Below are 22,920 nucleotides of genomic sequence, written 5' to 3'. Positions count from 1 at the left end.
TTTTTGACAAAGACATGTCATTTAGATCTGACATGAAAGAGGTTTCTAGGGTCTCCTCCTTCCACCTCCGTAATATTGCTAAAATTAGAAACATCCCATCCAGGAGTGATGCTGAAAAACTAGTTGATGCCTTTGTTACTTCAAGGCTGCATTACTATAACTCTTAACTATCAGGAAGTCCACATAATGCAACTAAAAGTCTTCAGCTGATCCAAAATGCTGCAGCCAGGGTTCTGATGAATATCAAAAGAACAGATGACATCTCCTCCCGTGTTTTAAATGCACTTTAGAACAGCACGCAGCAACACTACATATGAGCGAGCGGAGGGAGGCATGGGGTCTTCACAGAGCCCCACTCTCTGCCAGCCGTCAGGGCGGGGGGGCCTGAAGGTGGAATTGGCCATCTGATCGAGGCCTGGGTTGCAGCGGCCCCCTGCCACTGCGGAGCCGGGGACGGTCTGCTTGATTTCCACCTCAGGGAGGAGGGCAACATCTGGGTCTGGGTATGAGTTCCCCCTCCGGGGCAAGAATACCTGGACCTGGGATGTAGAGAATGTTTGGGGAGTGTGATTGTGTGTACAGTGTCCATTTATGTCTGTGTCCACGTTGGGTGAGGGCCGAGTGTTTGTGGTTGTGTGTATGAGGGTGGGAAGGTATGTTTGTGTCTGCCGTACACATCACCACAAACAACACCACAAGCAGAGCACAAGTTTTAAGCCAGCGTGGTGTGATTATAGATGCCGTGCAGGTGGGTCCATCTCACATGCAGCGGCATCGCAGAACACGCCCCGCCACATACCCTCTTCCCCCGACTAAGACCGAGGAGCCACCTCCCCCCCCCCATGAGCAAGCGAGGGAATAGGCCTGGAGCATCAGCGCCCCAGCCCAGCCACGGGGAAGTGACTACCTGGGCGTTCGCCTGTAGATCTAGCGGCGCTGGTGACGAGGTGGTTCCAGGGACCGCCCACGCTTCCAGCGGCACCCCCATCCCGCTAGCGCACCAGCCTGTGGCTCACCTGAGCCGGTCGTTCCCTCGCGCTGTCCAACAATTACAATAATTATACGGTTGCTGTAACAGATTGTAGATACAATGCAGGTGAGTCCATCTCACCTGCAGCAGCATCCCAGACCAGCCACAATAATAAAGATTTTTCTATTTCATTATAAACTTTGTCCTAATTATGTCATGAGTTTTTACTATTTAAAAAGAAAAAGAAAGCATCACAAAAACACTTAAGGTCATGAAAATTAATTGTATTGCTGCAATACTTAAATATCTGTGGTCTAATCTATTTTTATTCACCAATCTCATTGTAGCAATAATATGCCTTTTTGGTCCAAGTTAATTATTTGAATTTTAAAACTCTTTTAGCCAAATAACTTTGAAGTTGTTACTAAAACTCATCATCCCCATTTACTACTTTTGTTTCATTCTTTAAAAATTTAGAAGCATAAATATCAGTCTTTTGGAAAAATTACATTTTATACAGTATTATTAAGTCTACATATTCCAAGTGAGTTATGTCAGAATGCACTAGAGCAATTTAACTCTATTACATCATAGCATTCTATTTGCAAGAATCCCAGTGTTAATCCACTGTTCTTGGCCAATGATATCCACTCCTCAGCACTATGGGGGCGCTAATGTACATCTACGCTGGTTGCCAACCACCATGAACATTTAAAGAGCAGAAGAAGAAGAAGAGGACACTAAAGAGTTCAGGTGCACGACATGAGGATTTAATGAGACAGCTTTTATCTTACTGCTTTCGTGGAAGATCAGGTGAGAACCATACAAATTCCCTTACACATGATGTTTATATAAATATATTCATCCAATAAAGCAAAGTAATATAGGTTATTATATTACGTTCGGATACACCAAAGCATCTAATTTTTGACAGTTTAGCTAGCCAGCATGCTAGTAGCAAAAGTTTGACATTCTGTTGCTGTTGGTTTGATTAATTTTGGTTTTAGCATCACAAAACTTGTGGTTTTAAAACTAGTGAGATCTGTTTTCAGAAAATATTTTACAAATGAAACAAAAACTGTAGGACAAATATGCTTATTGTTCAACCATACTAAATCATTATTTTAATTTATAACTTTAAGAAATATAAAAGGTTAAGGAAATGTGGATATGAAAATTAACTCATTAAGATTTGCAGTAACCTTAGACCAAATAAAATATACGAAACAGAACTTCCACAGGTAGGGCATGCAGCCTCTGACACACAGTGATACAAGATAGGAGGAACACAGATATTTGGAACCTTTAGGGGAGCTCTCCCCAACATAAATAGATTTTTCGATCTGTTTATTTCTATGTCTACATACATTTTGTAGTATAATGTGTTATTTCTAAAGTCATTAATACCTGATCTTTGCAGGGGATGGCGGCAACAAGGCCACGGAGAGCTAAAATAAATCCCATACAAGATGCTAGGTATTACTGCTCCTTAGGTGAAGACAAGGCAGGATTTGATGTGAGGTATATTGATTCATTTAAAGGTGAGTTGATTCCAAAGAATGCAGTCAGCTTCTCAAAATAGAAATTTTTATGTTTTTTGTAGTTTTTTTGTAGCATACCATGCATGAGAAAATTAATAATCACGAATATAATTATACTTGTTTTATTATTATTATTATATTTCTATTTTTTCCTCGTCTTTCCCCAAGGAATTATGAACATGTTACATGTTCCAAAATAAATAATACAATATAATCAAATAAAAAACATATTTAAAAACAAGAAGGATTTTAATTAAATGGTTTATAGTTTATTGCCCAATTTGTTTTTGATGTGTGTCTTTAGGTCGCGGTGTGTTCAGCTGTCGGTCATTTCAAAAGGGAGATTTTCTTTTTGAGTACAGAGGACAAATCATAACTAAAGAGGAACAAGAAAACCGAATGAAACTTTACCATGATGCACTCAAGGTTTTCATATTTGATTTCAAGTTCAATGGAAAACAGTTATGGTATGTAACTGCTTTGATAAAGGATAAAATACATGAGGTTTACAAATTATAATATTCAAATAATATTTTGAATTGAATATTAAAATGTTATTCAGACGTTCTACAACCTAATATACTTAATGACTTTCTTTACAGAGTGTAATTGTTATTGTATACTTTTTGTTTTAGTGTTGATGCTACCAGAGAGGACGGCTCACTTGGCAGACTTGTAAATGACGATAATGTGAATCCAAACAGTAAAATGACAGTTACCAGAGTGGATGGAAGGCCCCATCTCTGTTTGTTTGCAATCAAAGATATTGGTCCAGGAGAAGAAATCACCTATAACTATGGTGATTCCAACTGGCCATGGAGAAGCAAGGTATAATGTAAATAGTACAGTATAAGTATAAATAGTATTAAATGAATAAAGGCTATACTGAAAAGTATGCATACACACACGGGTCCTGTGTAATACTCAACTGGACAGGTCCAGACATTAGGAGGACTGTATTCATCTTGGCTAGACCCAAAGACTGCCATTCATTATTCATGCTTCTTCCTTAGAAATCCAACATGGTGGCATCTCAGGCTGTGGATGAGATTGCAGCCAGTTCCTCTCCTAACGACGCAACAAAGGTAAATTGGAGTTTCAGTGTCAGATTGTTTTAGTTGTAGACTGAGGTGCTAGTTATTAGGCAGTATTGAGGTATGTGGGTCCTTGGTTATCTTGACCAAGTAAGATGCACGCATTAGGAGGACTGAGATTTGAAACAGGAAGTATAAACAACTGAGTTCTACCTACAAGTGCGCCCACACACACGGGTCCTGTGTATTACTCAACTGGACAGGTCCAGACATTAGGAGGACTGAGTTTAGAAATGAATTCAGATCAATGAGAGTTACTCTGGCAATTGTGCATACACACACGGGTCCTGTGTATTACTCAACTGGACAGGTCCAGACATTAGGAGGACTGTATTCATCTTGGCTAGACCCAAAGACTGCCATTCATTATTCACGCTTCTTCCTTAGAAATCCAACATGGTGCCATCTCAGGCTGTGGATGAGAATGCAGCCAGTTCCTCTCCTAACGACGCAACAAAGGTAAATTGGAGTTTCAGTGTCAGATTGTTTTAGTTGTAGACTGAGGTGCTAGTTATTAGGCAGTATTGAGGTATGTGGGTCCTTGGTTATCTTGACCAAGTAAGATGCACGCATTAGGAGGACTGAGATTTGAAACAGGAAGTATAAACAACTGAGTTCTACCTACAAGTGCGCCCACACACACGGGTCCTGTGTATTACTCAACTGGACAGGTCCAGACATTAGGAGGACCGAGTTTCGAAATGAATTCAGATCAATGAGAGTTACTCTGGCAATTGTGCATACACACACGGGTCCTGTGTATTACTCAACTGGACAGGTCCAGACATTAGGAGGACTGTATTCATCTTGGCTAGACCCAAAGACTGCCATTCATTATTCACGCTTCTTCCTTAGAAATCCAACATGGTGCCATCTCAGGCTGTGGATGAGAATGCAGCCAGTTCCTCTCCTAACGACGCAACAAAGGTAAATTGGAGTTTCAGTGTCAGATTGTTTTAGTTGTAGACTGAGGTGCTAGTTATTAGGCAGTATTGAGGTATGTGGGTCCTTGGTTATCTTGACCAAGTAAGATGCACGCATTAGGAGGACTGAGATTTGAAACAGGAAGTATAAACAACTGAGTTCTACCTACAAGTGCGCCCACACACACGGGTCCTGTGTATTACTCAACTGGACAGGTCCAGACATTAGGAGGACCGAGTTTCGAAATGAATTCAGATCAATGAGAGTTACTCTGGCAATTGTGCATACACACACGGGTCCTGTGTATTACTCAACTGGACAGGTCCAGACATTAGGAGGACTGTATTCATCTTGGCTAGACCCAAAGACTGCCATTCATTATTCATGCTTCTTCCTTAGAAATCCAACATGGTGCCATCTCAGGCTGTGGATGAGAATGCAGCCAGTTCCTCTCCTAACGACACAACAAAGGTAAATTGGAGTTTCAGTGTCAGATTGTTTTAGTTGTAGACTGAGGTGCTAGTTATTAGGCAGTATTGAGGTATGTGGGTCCTTGGTTATCTTGACCAAGTAAGATGCACGCATTAGGAGGACTGAGATTTGAAACAGGAAGTATAAACAACTGAGTTCTACCTACAAGTGCGCCCACACACACGGGTCCTGTGTATTACTCAACTGGACAGGTCCAGACATTAGGAGGACTGAGTTTAGAAATTAATTCAGATCAATGAGAGTTACTCTGGCAATTGTGCATACACACACGGGTCCTGTGTAATACTCAACTGGACAGGTCCAGACATTAGGAGGACTGTATTCATCTTGGCTAGACCCAAAGACTGCCATTCATTATTCACGCTTCTTCTTTAGAAATCCAACATGGTGCCATCTCAGGCTGTGGATGAGAATGCAGCCAGTTCCTCTCCTAACGACGCAACAAAGGTAAATTGGAGTTTCAGTGTCAGATTGTTTTAGTTGTAGACTGAGGTGCTAGTTATTAGGCAGTATTGAGGTATGTGGGTCCTTGGTTATCTTGACCAAGTAAGATGCACGCATTAGGAGGACTGAGATTTGAAACAAGAAGTATGAAACCCCAACCCTAAATCTGGTTTGCATAAAGACGTAGTTCTCGGCTTGGTTGAAATGAACTCTGATGTAGTTAGATCGCATATTTGAATTTCAGCTGATCAAGGAGCAAGAATGAAGCTTACTATAGGAAGGAGCATGTAAATACAACCGAAACAATCGTTAAACTCTTTCCTGTTAATGCTAAGCACATTTATGTAACATTGTTGTGTAAAGGCCATCCGTTATGTCTTGATGGATTCATGACTTCATGATTTAATTATACTTTTTTACACTCCCAGTCAAAACTTTGGACACATCTTCTCATTTCAGAAAGAACAAATTGTAAGTCTAATCTTTTTTGGGTGTTGTGGGTCCACAATGAATTTTCTTTTCATTGTGGTTTTGTAATATATACCATAATATAAAACCTAGAAGAACAAATTGTTTTGAAAATTGATCTATATACAGCAGGTATTTTTCCCTTTAAATTTTGCATTGCAAAAGTTACAAAAATTGATTTAATAGTTTTAGTAACACTTGAACCTGTTTTTTTTTTTTTCTTCCGTCCTTAACTCCTTTTTAAAGAGGAACCAAAACAACTATTTGGTTGTGATATTTTACATCACAAAAGTATGAATTTTGTTTTTGATTACACTGTTTTTTTTTTTTTTTTTTTTTTTTTTACCAAACAGGACTGCGATCATGATCTAGTCCCTGACGAAATGTCAAGTTTAGAAAAATGTTTTGCATGTGGAGGACCTTTTTCGCCTCTGAAATGGAGTGGTGTGAGATGTGAAGGTAATTATTTAATTATGGAAGGTTGGGTACATTAGAATATCTTAAATATGATCCATAAGGAACACTATAAAAACTAATCCATAAGTAAATATGATATATGTTCATAATGAACCTTTTACATCTGCACTTTTTACATATTTACTTACCATGTCATTATTAAAGCTGCTATACCCAATTTGCAAAAACAAGTTAGCTTAACATATTTTTTTTTCATGTTCATAACAACATTTTAACAAAGCATAGCTATAAATGTTGTTTGGAGATTAAAGAAAAAAAAATGAAGTGGTTCTGTTGCATTTGTCTAAAACCATCAGCCAATAACATGGCTCAGTCCAGAAAAACGATAGAACAGTCTTTCCTGACTCCTTAAATTCTACATTAACATGGCTCCACCACACTATGCACTGGCCTGTTTAGCAGCAAAGCACACCAGGGGGTGTGGCCTATGGATAATATCCAATGGGAGGGGGGAGCCTTCTTGACTGTGTTTATGCTTCCATCTAGCCTGTTTTTTTTAAATTGGGGAAAGCGGCTTTAACTACCTTTCTTTTATTAACTTAATTTTTCTCTGTCTAGTTTGCTACCAGTCCTGGCACAAAAGATGTTATGTTAGCCACAAGGTGAACCTCACTGAACCTCTTCCAGAGGTAAGTGTTTTTGCAGAATTCTTCTCAGTAAAATATGTAAGGTAAACAAAGTCTTACTTTGTGTTTTTGATTGTTATTAGGTCTTTAGTGAAGATAGTTCAAGTGAGGGGGCTTCATCAGAAGAGGAATATGTGCCAGATTCTATAGCTGACTCAGACAGCTCATGGGACAACAAATCAGAGCCTTTAAATATAAGTTGCAAACAAGTACAGAACTCTGAGATCTCCAGCAGTCAATCTGCTTGCAAAACGAAAAGACCTCGCCTAGAAAGTTTTTTAGAGAGAGTAGGACAAAGAATTTCAGAAGATGCCGAATCAATATCTGAAGATGGAATTGGCACAAGACAGCTCGACGTATCAGGGGTTATTGCCACAGCAGAAAAGTCTGATGCTGAAGGCATTGTTGATGACTCTAATACTACGGCTGAAGATTCCTTAAAAACATCCTCCTCACTAAGAAACAAAACATACTGCTACATTTGTGGAAAACTACAGACAAAGTTTACACGTCATTTAAAAACTCATGAGAAATCACATGCAGATGTTGCTCGAGTTTTAAGTCTTCCCAAGAAGTCCAAAGACCGTTTGAAAATGCTTTCTAAGCTGCGAAACAAAGGAAACCACAGACATAACTCGGAGGTCATCGCAAGTGGGATTGGATCATTAAAAACCAGACGCACATCAAAAAAACCCTACAAAGGAAAAGACTATATTCACTGCATTTATTGCGAGGCATTATATCTTAAAAGAGATCTTTGGAGACATGTTCGTAAATGTTCTTCAAAACCAGTGGAGGCCAATTCAGAGGGGGGACGAAAAAAGGTCTTGTCCCTGGCCTGTATGAGTGAGTCAGCTCTGTGTCAGCAAGTTTCCCCCGGTGTTTGGAAGATATTAGCTGTCATGAAAGATGATGAAATAACTTCTACTGTGCGAAGTGACTTCTCTATTCTTCAGCTTGCTCAATCATTCTTTAACAAACATGGGAAAGATCCCACCAAATTTGACTACATTCGCCAGACACTCCGAGAATGTGGAAGACTTCTGCTCACACTTCGGAAAGAATGCTCAATACACACTTTTGAGGATGCTGTAAGACCTGCAAATTTCAATGTGGTTATCAAAGCTGTTAAGAAGGTGTGTGGGTATGATGAAGAAAAGAACTGCTACTCGACTCCAAGCCTTGCTTTAAAGTTGGGACACTCACTGCAGAAAGTCTGTGATATTATACATTGCAGAGCACTGATGGCAGAAGACAGTGCACTGATAAAGTCAACCCAGAGTTTCAAAACCCTTTATGCTACAAAGTGGTCAGAACTCATCTCCCATACTGCATTAACCACACTAAACGAGCGGCACTTCAACAAGCCTTCCACACTTCCTTTCACAGAAGATGTTCAGCGTCTTCATAGACATCTGGAGAAGACTACAGAACAAGCACTGAAGGACTTGGAAGAGCATAGTTCACCAAAATCATACAGTGAACTTTGTAAAGCTACCATGGCAAATGTAATACTATTTAACAGGAGAAGAGGGGGAGAAATTTCAAAGATGACACTGAATGGCTTCCAGGAGAGAGACACTAGTACCCTGCACAAGGATGTTGCAATTGGACTGACAAAATTTGAACTTTACCTTTGTCAACACTTCAGTCGTGTAGAATTGAGGGGTAAACGAGGACGCAAGGTTGCAGTGCTACTTTCACCAGACATGGTGAATGCCATAACACGGCTGACAGAGAAAAGACAAGACTGTGGTGTTCTGGCAGAAAACATATTCCTGTTTGCCAGACCTCATTGTCTGACTCCCTACAGAGGACAGGACTGTTTGAGGATTTATGCGACTGAATGTGGGGCTGAAAACCCTGAACACCTACGTTCAACGCAGTTGCGCAAACATGTCGCAACTTTGTCTCAGATCTTAAACCTCAAGAATCACGAGTTAGACCAAGTTGCCAACTTCCTAGGTCATGATATTCGTGTTCATCGCGAATATTATAGACTTCCAGAGGCTACTACCCAGCTTGCCAAAATATCCAAACTACTGATTGCCATGGAGAAAGGGTCTCTCAAAAGCCTTCAAGGCAAAACACTTGAAGAGATTGAAATCGAAGGTAAAGTGGTGTTAAGGTTAAGAATTATACACGTTTCCTGCACTATAACCTTATAATTCATTAAGACAATCTTTTATTTTGTTAGATAACCTACAGTTGACAGATTCAAGTGAAGAAAGTGAGGTCGGAGCGGAGCGTGAGGAGGTCGGAGCGGAGCGTGAGGAGGTCGGAGCGGAGCGTGAGGAGGTCGGAGCGGAGCGTGAGGAGGTCGGAGCGGAGCGTGAGGTCAATGAAGGAAATCTTGTATATCCACAGATTGGTAAGTACAATGTGATTAGTCTCAACTTTGTTCAATTTATGAAATCACATGACTAATAGACTTTATTACAGATTCTATAGATACTAGAATGATGAAGAAAGTTGTCAAGGAACCTCCAGGTATGTGTTTGTCATCATTTATTGAAGCTTTTACCTTTGTAACTACTTCCTAGACACTTTTGCTATCTTTGCTATCTTTATGTAAAAAAAAAAAAGATAATTCATTACTATCATTTTTCCAGTGATTGTTACCTTTGTCCAAATGGTAATTTAAAGAAAGTCAAGGATCTTTCTAAAGACCAGCTCAACAGAATAGAAAGGTCAGTTTTGGAGGATGGTCAGGTAGGAAATGCTAGTTTGAACAGGTGATTTTGAGCTGTGATTTAAAGTTCTAGAGAGAATCTAATGAGCAGAGGAAGTTCCAGAGGGTGCAATTAGCAGTGGCAAAGGATTGTACCCTCAGATTTATGATTTTGATGATGGGGGTAAGGAGGTTAGTGTTAGCAGTGTTGTGGGAGAGTGACAGTAAAGACAATCCCTCAGGGTGGCGGGGGCGAGGTTGTTGAAGGCTTAAAAGTTGATTAGGAGTTTGCACTCAATACTATAGTCAGTGTGCAGCCAGTAATGTTCTTTTTAGGATGTGGTGATATAGTCTCTAGAGTGAGTGCAGTAGAGTAAGGGGGCAGCAGAGTTCTTAATAGATTGCAGTTCTTGGAGGTGAGTTTGGGGAAAGCAAAGATGCTGGGATTCTTTTTGAGGGTGGAGAGAATGGATAGGATTAGGAAGAACAATATCATTGGGACTGCACATGTTGGAAAAAATGTCTACATTGTTCTACATTGGCCAGGTTGAGGTTGTGTTGGGCATGTGCAAACAAGGGACAGTGAGGAAGGTTTGTTGAAGGATGTTAGAAAGGAAGCTGCCCTGCAGGAGACAGAAGGAGATGAGATTAATCAAGAGAGATGAAAATAGTTGGTGTGTGGAGGGCTGATCTACTACTCTTTATTTACCTGGTTTGCGCTTCTGAAGTATTCCCTCTACGCTCTCATCCTCTTTCTACAGTAAATCAGTGGTGAGTGGAAAGTTGACCAGTCACCGGAGTAGTGATGGGTCGTTCGCGAACGAAATGGCTCTTAGAGCTGGTTCTTTGAAGTGAACGATGCGAGCCGGCTCCTTATTGGGAGCCGTGGATTTTTTTTTTTTTACTTTCTCTTGCCCTCTCTCTCACTTTTTTCGCTGCACGTCAGCCTTGTGTTTGCGCTGAGTAGAGACGGGAGGGGCGCAAACAGAGCCTTCCGTTTGCACCCCTCCCGCCTCTGAGCAGAGGGAGGAGCTAGGGGTGGTAGTTACACTCGCAACAGCAGTAGCACACGAAAAGAGCAGCAGGGAGAGAGAGAGAAAGAGAGCCGGGAGCAACAACAAGAGACAATGTCGTCACATTAGAAAGGTGGAGTAAAGAAAATGAGTGACACCAAGAAAAGAAGCAAAATCTAGAACCATTTAAATTTTACTGACAATACATAGGCAGAGTGTAGAGTCTGCAAGAAAAGGATATCATATAGAGCCGGTGCACGGGCACCTGAAAACTGTCCACTCATCAGTGCGATGGGAAGATAAAACACAGTGAATTAAGTGTGATATAAGTGAAGCTGCCAGTGTGTCTACCCACTGAGCTGAGCACTGGGCACTTGGTATTTTTAAATTTAAAGTTTAAATTTTAAAAGTTAAATTGTAAATGGTAGGTTTTTGTATTTTATAATTTATTTTTTAAATTTTATGTGGAGTGAATAAATAAAAGCAGATTTATATAATGAACATATATACATAGAAAACACGTTTTTAAACATTAGTAATTCATTTTGTGCATAATTTTATATTGTTGTTAATAATAAATGAATGAAAGCAACAAAATAACCTGAAGAGCCGGTTCGGGAGCCGAAAGAGCCGGCTCTTTTTAGTGAGCCGAGCCGAGAGAGCCGGATCTCTAAAAAGAGCCCGAAATCCCATCACTACACCGGAGTCTTGTTTGGAGAAAAATTCAGCCTTGTATCTTTTAATATCAGCTGTAATAGCTCTAGCCATATTCCACATTCACATGTGTCACCTTAAACTAAAAGTCATAGTTGCGACTCTGGATTTATCTTAGAAACCATATTCAAGATTTCAAGGTCCATTAGTTGCTTGACCACATTCAGGAGCATTTGACATTACATTATAAGAGATTTAATACAACAAATATATGCTTACTGTTTTGTTTTGTTTTTCAGCACAAAGTAAAAATGGAGCGGGTAAGGTCATTGAACCCAACAGAATACTAAACAAGGAGATGAAGCCAAGCAGTAAGAAGAAAACAAATGAACAATCTGGTAAATGGTGACATGCATACAAAAGTCACTTAAGCACAAATGTAAACTTCATGCATTTTTGAACCCAGTTATCCACACCACCCAAGCCAGTATGGTGACTATGCTCATCTTTCTGCCAGGGACCGTACCATAATTCTACAACTTGGTTAGACAATTATATTAACCTACTTGGTAAGGTAAAACATAAATCACATTCAATGTGGAACAATACCTTGTATTAAGTAATGGGATAAATGTTTAAATTACTTTCCCTATGCCTGTTTTAATCTGTAATACATTTAAATACTTATCATTTTCAAAACAGCAATGCACCAAAACAATTAATAAACAAAGCAATGAGAACATATTATGATTTGGGTTTTTAATTTTGAGGATTCCTCAACCATTGGGCTTCTACATTATCTCCATACTCTGAACATCATCTTATTCCCATAGGCAGAATCTGGATAATATTGGAAAATTTGGGCTGGTTTGGCTAATTGTGGGCTGTAACCTGAACGTCTTGAAGAAAATTATGTTCACTGAAAAAACCTGAAGGCCCACCTCATGGTCAGGCAGGGTCCACCCTTGTTTTTAAATAAACATTTGAGTCAGACAGTTATATATGAAATGTTTGAGTATATGTTATACATTTCAAATTATTACAATATCATGCTATACATGTTTTTTGTTGTATAACGGTGTGTGGAATAAAATGCTCTCCATCCATAGTGATTTGCCATAGCTATTTATTGGAATTCTGACTTAATGTGGGCTACCTTTCAGAATTTTACATTTAAATAAATGTATTCATCCATTGTAATAAGTATTTAAACAGTCAGCATTACAGGATTTATACCAAAGAAACACTGTTACAACAAATTCACCTTAAAGGGGACATATTATGCAAAACCCACTTTTTTTTGTTGCTTTTGTATGTATATTTGGTTATGAATTGCCTCCCGACTCCTTAAGTGTAGGTTTTCAACAACTAAAAAAGGAGCTCTTTTAGGTCCCAGGTAGTGTATTTTGCACAATCCAGCATAATCACAGCCTCAGCACCTGTCCTCGTGGACAATGCAAAGGCCGTCTTTGGGCTGTGTAGACTAAACACTAACTGTTCTTAGCAGGGCTGTAAAACTAGTGTGTGCAGAACTCAATTCTTCGGCTTATTTGAAGGAAGCCGATTATCGCCATTATATTTTTGCATCCTACAACCATGTCAACTCACACAATTGAGCATAATACGTCCCCTTTAATTTAAAAATTGTTTAAAAAGTAGTTTGTTTACATTTATTTTTTTCTGCTTCTAGCTTCTCTGGAAAATGCAAGGAGGGTCAAAAAGCATCCTTGGTCTCCCACGGAGGTTGCTGCGATAATGAAGTATTTTGGCGAACATATCAAAAAAGGAAAACTGGCCACTATTATCGAATGCCAGCAATGCAAAACTGCAGAAGATCCTGCTCTGGCTGGTCGTTCTATTCAAAACATCAGAGATTTTGTGAGGAATCGGGGCGTGTCGTTGAAGAAAAAAGAAAATCCTATGTAGAGGAGTCTACATAACTCCAAAGTACTTCTTGGAGGAGTTACAAAAGATATTTTGTATGTTTTGGTTTCTCATTTATTTATTTTAGAATTTTACTATTAGAAGATTGGTAAATTCATTTTGTTGACACTGTTTTAGTGCATCTGATCTAAGAGGACATATAATTTTATATTGCCAGTTATTTTCATTTCTGTTAACAAAACAATCCTGTTTTTGTAAAATGCACTCAATTTGTTCCTTTTATTCACCTGTTGCCCTTTTAATACACACAAAATACATGTTTGTGTATGTGTATGGCCTTTGTCCTGTTAATAAAGTTAGCCCTGACAATTACTGTTCATGTCAGGGGGAGGAGCCAAGTTACCTAATTAGTGTTGTCCTCTTATTACACCATGTTGTCAGGTTCTTATATTTTGAGTTCTGGTGTGTTTTTCACAATTTTGAAGTGAGATTTGTGTTGTACAACTCAAATGGGATTTTTAAAGATGCACTTCATCTATCTAGCACAAGCGGAAAGGGGGGTCCGTTTAGTGTTGCAAAAATCTTGTTTGAAAAAATTGTCCTTCCAATTCACCTTTACCAGTATGTGTGTCTGTGTGTGTCTGTGTCTGTGTGTGTGTGTGTGTGTGTGTCTGTGTGTGTGTGTGTGTGTGTGTGTCTGTGTGTGTGTGTATGTGTGTGTGTTCCAGATGTGACCCTGTGACCCCAAAGCTGGTGCTAAGAGTCCAGCGGTCCCCCTAACAAAGGGCTCTTATACTTAACCAGACACAGAGTAGGTGTCCTCCTACACCAGGGGTCTCAAACTCGCGGCCCGCGGGCCAATTGCGGCCCGCAGGACGATAGTTTTTGGCCCCACCTTAATATGAAAATGTAATGTTAGTTTGATAATGTATGACACTTTACAGTGTTGTGGGCGGAGCTGAATTAACCCACCAATCAGGGTGGGATATGGATCTCAGGGGACACCAGCCGGGCTTGATGCAAGCAGGGAAACATTTCTCAATGAGTCAAAGTTCCAGCAGCGTTGCCCTGGAGTGTTTCTTTCTTTCCTGTGCCTGGCTGGCTTCCTCCTTTCTATTGGGCAAACGCCGACATTCGCCCCAGCGCGCTGCGTTCACAACACTTCAAAAAAAGTTGTTTTTTTAAGTTGCTGCCCAGCGGGACATTATACGTATATAGATTTATACACACGTCAGTGGGATTTAAAGTTATTTTTCCACAGAGAGAGATCTCATATTAACTCTCACAGTGATGCGTAGGCGGCGGGATAAAAGAAAAGTCATGAACTCAATGCAGCCCAATTTAGTCTGCAGTCACATAGCGACACCTGTTCATCGGCAACAACAGTCCCCGGTAACCCGGACTAATTATAGGGTCGCACCGTAATTTGTGGCTCCATGTTTTTATTTGCATCACTGCGTTTGCATTGCAGCAAACATGAACATTACATATATTTCAATATAATGTAAAAGCAGTCAAAACAACTAACATCAGAAACAGCTGATGTTATTTGTTATATGTCACGGTGTCATTTCCGCTTCTTTCTCCTGTAACAACAGCCCGGCGCCGTGAGCAGTCGCCTTTTTTGCGCTCGCTATCCCTGCACTTTCTACCATCTGCAAACGCCACGGTGTTCGTGTCGTCATGAAAGACATGAACATCGAGCGTAAAAACAAAGGAGACTGCTACCGGCTTTTTATCTGCCGATCGCCGTGCTACGGTTGCAAGAAAAAGAAGCAGAAATGACATTCTCTACGCGTTGAGACGTTCCCCGTCCGTCGGCTAAACGCTTGATTGAAACTTCAATGCGACAGTGACACCAAGTAGAATTATAAATGTCACATAGCCCCAAACATGTCTTTTTCAAAGCCTGCGGTGAAGAGAAAGGTTGGTGATGAGCACTGACAATTTCAGGAAAAGTGGGAAATGCAATATTTCTTTGTTGAGCACAGGGGCACCCCGACCTGTCTTATTTGCACAGAGAAAGTTGCGCTGCACAAGGAATACAATTTGAAACGTCATTACACAACTAGACATGCTGAGGTGGATGCAAAATACCAGGGAGACGAGAGAGCGAACCGGGTTGCCAGTCTTAAAACAGATCTACTGAGGCAGCAAGATTTCTCCAAGAAAGCAACCAAAGAGAATAATGCAGCAGTCGGAGCCACGTGGTTAGTGAGATGATTGCTAAAGCAGGGAAGCCATTCACAGAAGGTGCATTTGTCTAAAAGTGCATATTGCAGGCTGCAAATATAGTCTGTCCGGGAAAGAAAGGTCAGTTTAGCAACATCAGCCTTTCTGCCAACACCGCAGCAGATCGCATTTCTGACCTGTCAAGTGACATTTATGACCAACTGTGTGAGAAAGCCAAATGTTTCAGTGTATACTCAGTCGCTCTTGATGAGACCACAGACATCACCGACACTGCCCAGCTCCCAATGTATGTCCGTGGTGTTGATGACAGTTTTGAAGTGATGGAGGAGCTGCTCACAGTAATTCCAATGCATGGCCAGACCACCGCTCAGCAGATATTTACAAGCTGTGTGATGCCATTGAGAATGTTGGTTTGCCATGGAAGAGGTTTGTTGGAATAACAACAGATGGAGCGCCATCAATGACAGGGAGGAAACATGGACTGGTGGCACAAAACAAACTGGAAGAGGAAGGCGTGGAGGAGGCCATTGCTCTGCACTGCATCATCCATCAGCAGGTCCTTTGCAGCAAATGCCTGAAGTTTGACAATGTGATGTCTATTGTTGTGAAATGCATCAACCAAATCAGATCCAGGGGCTTAAAGCACCGAAGGTTCTGTGCTTTTTTAGAGGAAATGGAGTCAGAATATGGGGATGTGCTCGACTTCACTGAGGTACGTTGGCTCAGCAGGGGAAATGTATTAAAGAGACTTTTTGAGTTGAGAGCAGAAGTGAAGCCTTCATGGAGAAGGATGGAGTTAGTGTTCCTGTGCTAACTGATCCCAAATGGCTCATGGACTCAGCTTTTCTTGTTGATATGACACATGAGCTTAATGTACTGAACAAGACGTTACAAGGCCAGGGGCAACTTGTCAGTGCTGCCTATGACAACGTGAGAGCATTCTCCACAAAACTGGCGCTCTGGAAAGCTCAGCTCTCTCAGACAAACCTTTGCCATTTCCCAGCATGCAAGGCACTCGTGGATGCAGGCACACCATTCAGTGCTGACGAGTATGTTGATGTCATTTTGAGGCTACAGGAGGAATTTGAACACAGATTTGCTGACTTCAAGACACACAGAGCCACCTTTCACATTTTTGCGGACCCCTTCTCCTTTGATGTGCAAGATGCCCCTTCTGTGCTTCAAATGGAGCTCATTGAGCTGCAGTGCAACTCTGAACTCAAAGCAAAGTTCAGGAAGGTGAGTGGAAAAGCAGACAAGCTTGGACAATTTTTGAGAGACTTGAGCCCTAGTTTCCCTCGGCTTTCCCGAATGTTCAAGCGGACCATGTGCCTTTTTGATAGCACATACTTGTGCCAAAAGCTCTTCTCCACTTTGAACTTCAATAAGTCCAAGTACAGGTCCAGACTTACGGATGATCATCTTCAAGACATACTGAGGGCCGCAACTGCTTCCTCCCTCAGGCCAAATCTGGCTCGGCTATGCGAGAGGAAACGCTGCCAGGTCTCTAGCAGCAAGGAGTAGGCAAGAGAAGCCATGTTCAGAAGAACAGTTCATTTTCTACAGTGTTCCATTCATGTTCAGAAGAAGGTTATAGAACTGTTAATACAGAATTTCAATCTAAATACAGCAGATATAGAAGACTGAAAAAAACACACAAGTTCACTGACTAAAAATATCTTATTATTGTTTTATTTATGTATTACAGATTGATTTTTTTTCTTATTAATTCTTAATTTGTTTATTTATTTTTCATATTTTGTGTTAAAAAATAAAAATAAAGAGATTTGAGAAGATTGGAATTTTTTAACCATGCCTTTCTTGTGGAAAACCTAATGCGGCCCAGCCTCACCCAGACTCTGCCTGCAGCGGCCCCCAGCTAAATTGAGTTTGAGACCCCTGTCCTACACCATAAATCAGTAAGAGAGGGTACGACCTCTCTCATGGCCCCAAGTGGTGTGTGCATGCCAGAGCACTGTGGAAGGCACACAGAGTCTTTACAGACTACTAAGGATCAAACCTCTATCATCATGCAATCGATTATACAACTCTAAGCATATATGAGTAAATATTTCTAAGCATAAATGACAATCAACAATATAAACCTTACAGCTGGTTTTAATAACAGAATTCATTTGTTTCTCAAATGAGAAAGAACTATCGAGAAACACTCCTAAATCTTTAGTTCTGAACTTTTCCAGTGAGCCAAGGTCAACATTATTAGATAATGCTAATTCTTTTCCCTTACATTATAACAATGTGAGGAGTTAATGCTAAGTATACTGTCATTAGCGGCTAATTCTAATTAGGGGTGAATAATTATTAGTAGCTAATGCTAATATCATTTTCTCTTCCCTTTTAACAATGTGAACAGCTAGTGCTAAGTTAGGCTGATGCTAGCAGCTAATGCAAATTTGACGTGAATTAGCATTATATTAGTGAGGAGTTAATGCTAAGTAGGCTGCCATTAGTGGCTAATGCTAATTTTAGATGAAAAAGCATTAGCAGCATATTGTTTTCCTTTGCTTTGTAAGAATGACAGCAGCTAATGATACGAAGTCTACCATTATTAACTAGAGATGGACCGATCCGATATTACGTATCGGTATCGGTCCGATACTGACCTAAATTACTGGATCGGATATCGGAGAAAAATAAAAATGTAATCCGATCCATTAAATATCACGAAAGCACCTCACAAAACTTGCAACACGCCGTAACTCACCTCAGGACGTTAGCACGTTGGAGCAGTATGCATCACGTGATAGAGCGGCTGTGGCATGCGGGACCTGTCGGTGGTCTGGATAGCATGTGGAGCTTCGCTAGCAACCCGGCATTTCGTCTCCGACAAAGTTATCCCGAGAGAAGTAAAGCAAGTGTGTAAGTCCATCTCTGAATGTTTGTAAAGCATTCCCACGTTAAGCTTAACAAGCGACTGCCTCTCGCTCTCCGGCTGCTACTTCAATCGTGAAACTGCTTAAATGATCAGCTGATCGGCTTTTCTGTCGCGAGTCCGTCTCTCTTGTTTGTTTTTGGCCCACTTTGCACCAGAAAGAGGAAACCAGCGGCTGATCAACAGCAGCACTTTTAAGCTTGATAAGCTGTTGTTAGAATTTATTTAATATTACTTTCTACTCCAGGATCTTTTTCTACGTAGCTGACGGCTGGTAACTGTGCAGGGGCGGATCTAGCAAAGTTTAGCCAGGGGGGGCCGATAGGGCATTAACTGGAAAAGGGGGCACAAAGACATACTTTTCTTTCTTATTCTCATTTAAAATGTCGAGCTTTTAAATAATTATCTGACACCCAAAGTTTTAATTTGATGTAAAATGAATAGAAGTCAATTACTGTACATAGTGACTATTAAGTCTAATATATATACCCTAGTAAGCTATAGTACTTTTTACTTTGGGAAGGTACCATCTGTGCAGTCTGCAATTTTGTTGAAGAAAGATGTTGAATCTATTTAATATTTCTTGAAAAATAATTGATTTCTGTGAATTTTTTTTCACACTGCATCAAATTAAGGTTGATTACGTCGATTAAGCATCATGAGGTGGAGCGTGAGGGGTGGTTCCCTATTTTTTATTTATTTATTTTTGTTGTTGCTGGGAGTTGGAACCCTATTAGTTAGGTTGCTTAATATTTACGCTAAGTACTCTTTAAAATACCAGAATAGGGAGGATGGTGTAGGTCTAAGTTTATTAGATTGATCAGTATTGCTGAACTATGAAATATTTTTTTGTATACAGGTATAACAGAATAGCTTTAGTGTAGTTGTTGTTTTAAACTTGAGTATGAACTTGCAGACTTGCAAAATGCAGCAAGATATTTTAAAAAACAGTTTTGTTGATTAAAAAACACTATATCGATTTATATCGGTATCGGCAGATATCCAAATTTATGATATCGGTATCGGTATCGGACATAAAAAAGTGGTATCGTGCCATCTCTATTATTAACTATTGTTAATTTGATGTAAATTAGCATTATCCGATAATGGTAACCCTTTTCCCCTGCATTATAACGATGTCAGGAGTTAATGCTAACTAGGCTGCCATTAGGGGCTAACTCTAATTAGGTGAATAATTATTAGCAGCTAATGCTAATATTGTTTTCCCTTCCCTTTTAACAATGTGAGCAGTGTGGAGCAGGGAAATTATTTTACTGCTATTGTTAAATAATTGTCATCATTACCATTGCATTAAAAATATAAGCTGCAGCATTGATAGTGCATTCAGAGGTTTAAACAGTGTGTGTCTTTCAGAAAGACTAAGTTGCAGGCTGACAGGAAGTTGCAGAGAGTTTGCAGAAGTGAAAGCAGACTCTTAGGTTATTCTGAGGAGCAGGCTAGACGAGGCTATTTTAATTGCTAGGTTATTCAGAAGATTCTGCTATACTTTTATATTTTTATATTAAGGTTTCGTTAGAGGTTCTTGATTAAAACATTTATTTTAAGTAGATGATATATCCATAGTTTCAGTTCAGTTATTACATATACGAGAGTGGTTTCTGTCTCTCTGTCTGGTTAGAGGTCAGGAGCTAGTCGGCGAGGTGAAACAGGGTGCAATTGTGGTTAGCACACAGACACAGACACACACACACTCAGTTAGAGAGAATCATTTAGAGGGGAAAGTTTAATTATGTTTTGCTTGGGGTTGCAAAAAGCAGTTTGTCGCCGAACTGCTGCTGAGGTGTCAAGATGACAAGCGAGCATCCGGCAGTGACAGGATGCACCTGTTATGAAGATGGAAGACGATGTTCTTTTTAAACTGTGTTAAAAGTCATGGTGGTTTTGATTTGACGTATGTATAAAATGTGTTTGTGACGTATGAAGGGGCGTCAGTAATTCAAACCCTGATGCTATAAAAATCTGTGTATGCTTTGAGTAAGTCGAAGACCAATTCCTGTTCTTCCCACACGTGTGTATTCATTAAAATCATTGTTTGACCAAGAGCTTCTGGACCATGGGTGGTTTGTACTCTCCTTCCTCAATTTTTGAACCTTAACAGCAGCTAATGCTAATTTGATGTGAATTAGCATTATATTAGTGAGCAGTTAATGCTAAGTAGGCTGCCATTATTAACTAATGCTACTTTGACGTGAATTAGCATTATGTGCTAATACTAATACTGTTTTCCCTTACTTTTTAACAATCTGAGCGGCTAATTCTAAGTACGCTCTTGTAAATAGCTAATTCTAATTCAGTGTGAATTAGCATTATTCAATAATGCTAACACTGTTTTCTCTTACTTATTAAAAATGATAGTAGCTAATACTAATACTCTTTTCCGTTGGGTAACAACGATGTGAGGAGTTAATGCTAAGTAGGCTGCTTTTAGAGGCTTATTCTAATTAGGGCTGAATAATTATTAGTAGCTAATGCTAATACCGTTTTCTCTTTCCTTATAACAATATGAGCAGCTAATGCTAATTTGATGTGAATTAGCATTATATTAGTGAGGAGTTAATGCTAAGTAGGCTACCATTAGCAGCTAAAGCTAATTTGAGGTGAATAAGCATTAGTAGCTTATGCTAATACGCTTTTCTCTTGTGTTATAATGATGTGAGACGTTAATGCTAAATAGGCTTCCATGAGTGACTCCTTTCCCTTGCATTATAAAGATGTGAAGAGTTTATGCTAAGTAAGCTGACATTAGCAGCTAATGCTAATACTGTTTTCCCTTTCTTTATACAACTTGAGCAGCTATTGCTAAGTAGGCCACTTTTCTCTGCTAAGGATTTGTGTGACCATGATGGAAACTCTGATAAGCTAATGCTGCTTATGGGCCCTGTTAGAATCAATATTTCATTCTCATTCTGTTGTTTGAGAACAATAACAGAAAAATGTGCACTTGAGAACAAATTTATTGTGAATTCAGCTGTGAATGTACAGTTTGTCATTATTTAAGCTTCCATTTCCAAATGTTAGCTGACACTTTATTAGGTACACTGGTATCTATATCAGGTACACCTGTGACCTAAATGTTCCTGCAAACAGACTCCTTGGAGACCCCTACATAAATATCCATGAACTATCCAGCTAGACTAGTGTGTCTGTCCCTGAAAATATTCCTGCATGTGTGATTGTTCATGTGTCATCTGCAGGAAACAAACAGGAAGTGAGTGAAAGACACGGGAAATGTTTCCAGCTCTTCCTCCTCTATCAGATTTTCTCTCCATACCTGAGAGTGTCCAGCCTCCAGCCTGGATCCTTCAGTCCAGCCGAGAGCAGCTTCATTCCTGAGAAACCTGGATGATTGTAGCTCAGGTCCAGCTCTCTCAGATGGGAGGGGTTGGAGCTCAGAGCTGAGGCCAGAGAAGTACAACCTTCCTCTGTGATCAGACAGCCTGACAGACTGCAGACACACAAAACAACAATCTATCTGTCAACAGTTGTTTTATCTTTGTCACAATAACATCTATCCATCCATTGTAACTTTATTTATAAGTGACAATACCCAACAGACAACAACAGTCATCTGAAGCTGTTTAACAGTGTAAAGTAAGAGCCTCCACTGTGAGCAGCACTTGGTGATGGTGGGAAGAAGAACTCCCTTTGACACAAAGATCCTCCCAGTGAAAACAGGCTCCAGGAGGAGCATCTACCATGACTGGTTGCAGGGTGAGGGGAAAGAGAAGAGATGAGCTCAGAGAGACAAGAACAAAACAGAGAGACAAAAGTTAAGGACACGCAGTAGTGACATATAAAAGCATCAGGAGTGAAAAGAGGGGAGAAGAAAGCAGAGCATCATGGGAAGTCCACCAACAGCCTGAGCCTATAGCAGCATAACTAAGGGATGGTTCAGGGTCACCTGATCCAGCTCGAACTATAAGCTTTATCAAAAAGGAAAGTTTGAAGCTGATCTTCAAAGTAGAGAGGGCGTCTGTCTCCGGACCTCAAACTGGGAGCTGCTTCCACACCCAGTCCAACATAGCCAGGCTTTCTTTGCTGCTTTGACAAAACCTCAAATCCCAGTCAGAGATGATGAGCATCATCACAGTGATGATCATTTCTCTGTAACCCAGGCTTTCTGCTTCAGGATCTGTGCACGCTCACAGAACAAGGAGACCTTTAAACATCATTTCACTAAATGGATGGACTGAGCTCAGCCTACAGATGAACTGGTGCCAGAGATCATAAAGAACATCAAACAGTCAAATTCAACACTTTAATGGAAATATGAGATTAATGCTGCAGACAATCATGAAGCTGCTGAATTCATGAACATCAAGAATGCAGCGAGTGGTAAAATAAAGATTTGACCTCAGTGTGCTCAGTGTTCCTGTCTATTCCTAACATATTCCTAACATGATAGCTGCACTTTAGAGCTCTAAAACTGGAACTGACACATGTTTAAACTCTACATGTTACTCAGTACATTCAGTTCTGACACTCGCCCACAGTCCAACAAAGGAAACATGGAGATCACATCAGTTTGTCACCAAAGTCTAATTATTAGGGCAAC

At 40.1% G+C, this 22,920-nt stretch overlaps 2 protein-coding genes and 1 pseudogene across 2 annotated transcripts in view; 2 read left to right on the top strand and 1 right to left on the bottom strand.

Moving 5' to 3' along the window:
* Positions 1–847: 847 nt before the first annotated feature.
* LOC146679827 (histone-lysine N-methyltransferase Set8-like) lies at positions 848–4,791 on the top strand (annotated as a pseudogene).
* A 115-nt stretch (positions 4,792–4,906) lies between these two features.
* On the top strand, positions 4,907–13,660 carry LOC146679826 (uncharacterized). Its single transcript, XM_085450357.1, has 9 exons — positions 4,907–5,000; positions 5,397–5,468; positions 6,287–6,392; positions 6,969–7,039; positions 7,120–9,148; positions 9,234–9,407; positions 9,479–9,526; positions 11,674–11,772; positions 13,065–13,660. The coding sequence occupies exons 1-9, from the start codon at positions 4,938–4,940 to the stop codon at positions 13,298–13,300; spliced, it is 2,898 nt and encodes a 965-aa protein (XP_085306483.1). The 5' UTR covers positions 4,907–4,937; the 3' UTR covers positions 13,301–13,660.
* A 7,906-nt stretch (positions 13,661–21,566) lies between these two features.
* The window catches only part of LOC146679825 (ribonuclease inhibitor-like), a 28,765-nt gene continuing 27,411 nt past the window's right edge, over positions 21,567–22,920 (bottom strand). The window contains exon 7 of the mRNA XM_085450436.1: positions 21,567–21,810. Coding sequence (XP_085306562.1) covers positions 21,618–21,810 — 193 coding nt within the window. The 3' untranslated portion in view covers positions 21,567–21,617. The remainder of the gene's footprint in view (positions 21,811–22,920) is intronic.

Source organism: Copadichromis virginalis, unplaced genomic scaffold (genome assembly GCF_057382275.1).
Source record: "Copadichromis virginalis isolate Kocher_CV1m ecotype Utaka unplaced genomic scaffold, C_Virginalis_male_GT1.1 unmapped_scaffold_1, whole genome shotgun sequence".
NCBI classification, from domain to species: Eukaryota; Metazoa; Chordata; class Actinopteri; order Cichliformes; family Cichlidae; genus Copadichromis; species Copadichromis virginalis.
The sequence above is the reverse complement of the archived record's forward strand: the minus strand, read 5'-3'. Positions and strand labels throughout refer to the sequence as shown.

Bases quoted from the DNA above. Each gene is read 5' to 3' on its own strand.
- LOC146679826 (XM_085450357.1), top strand. From the start codon at position 4,938: ATGGTGCCATCTCAGGCTGTGGATGAGAATGCAGCCAGTTCCTCTCCT. The intron at 7,040-7,119 runs GTAAGTGTTTTT...GATTGTTATTAG, and splicing joins TCACTGAACCTCTTCCAGAG to GTCTTTAGTGAAGATAGTTC. The intron at 9,408-9,478 runs GTAAGTACAATG...ACTTTATTACAG, and splicing joins TCTTGTATATCCACAGATTG to ATTCTATAGATACTAGAATG.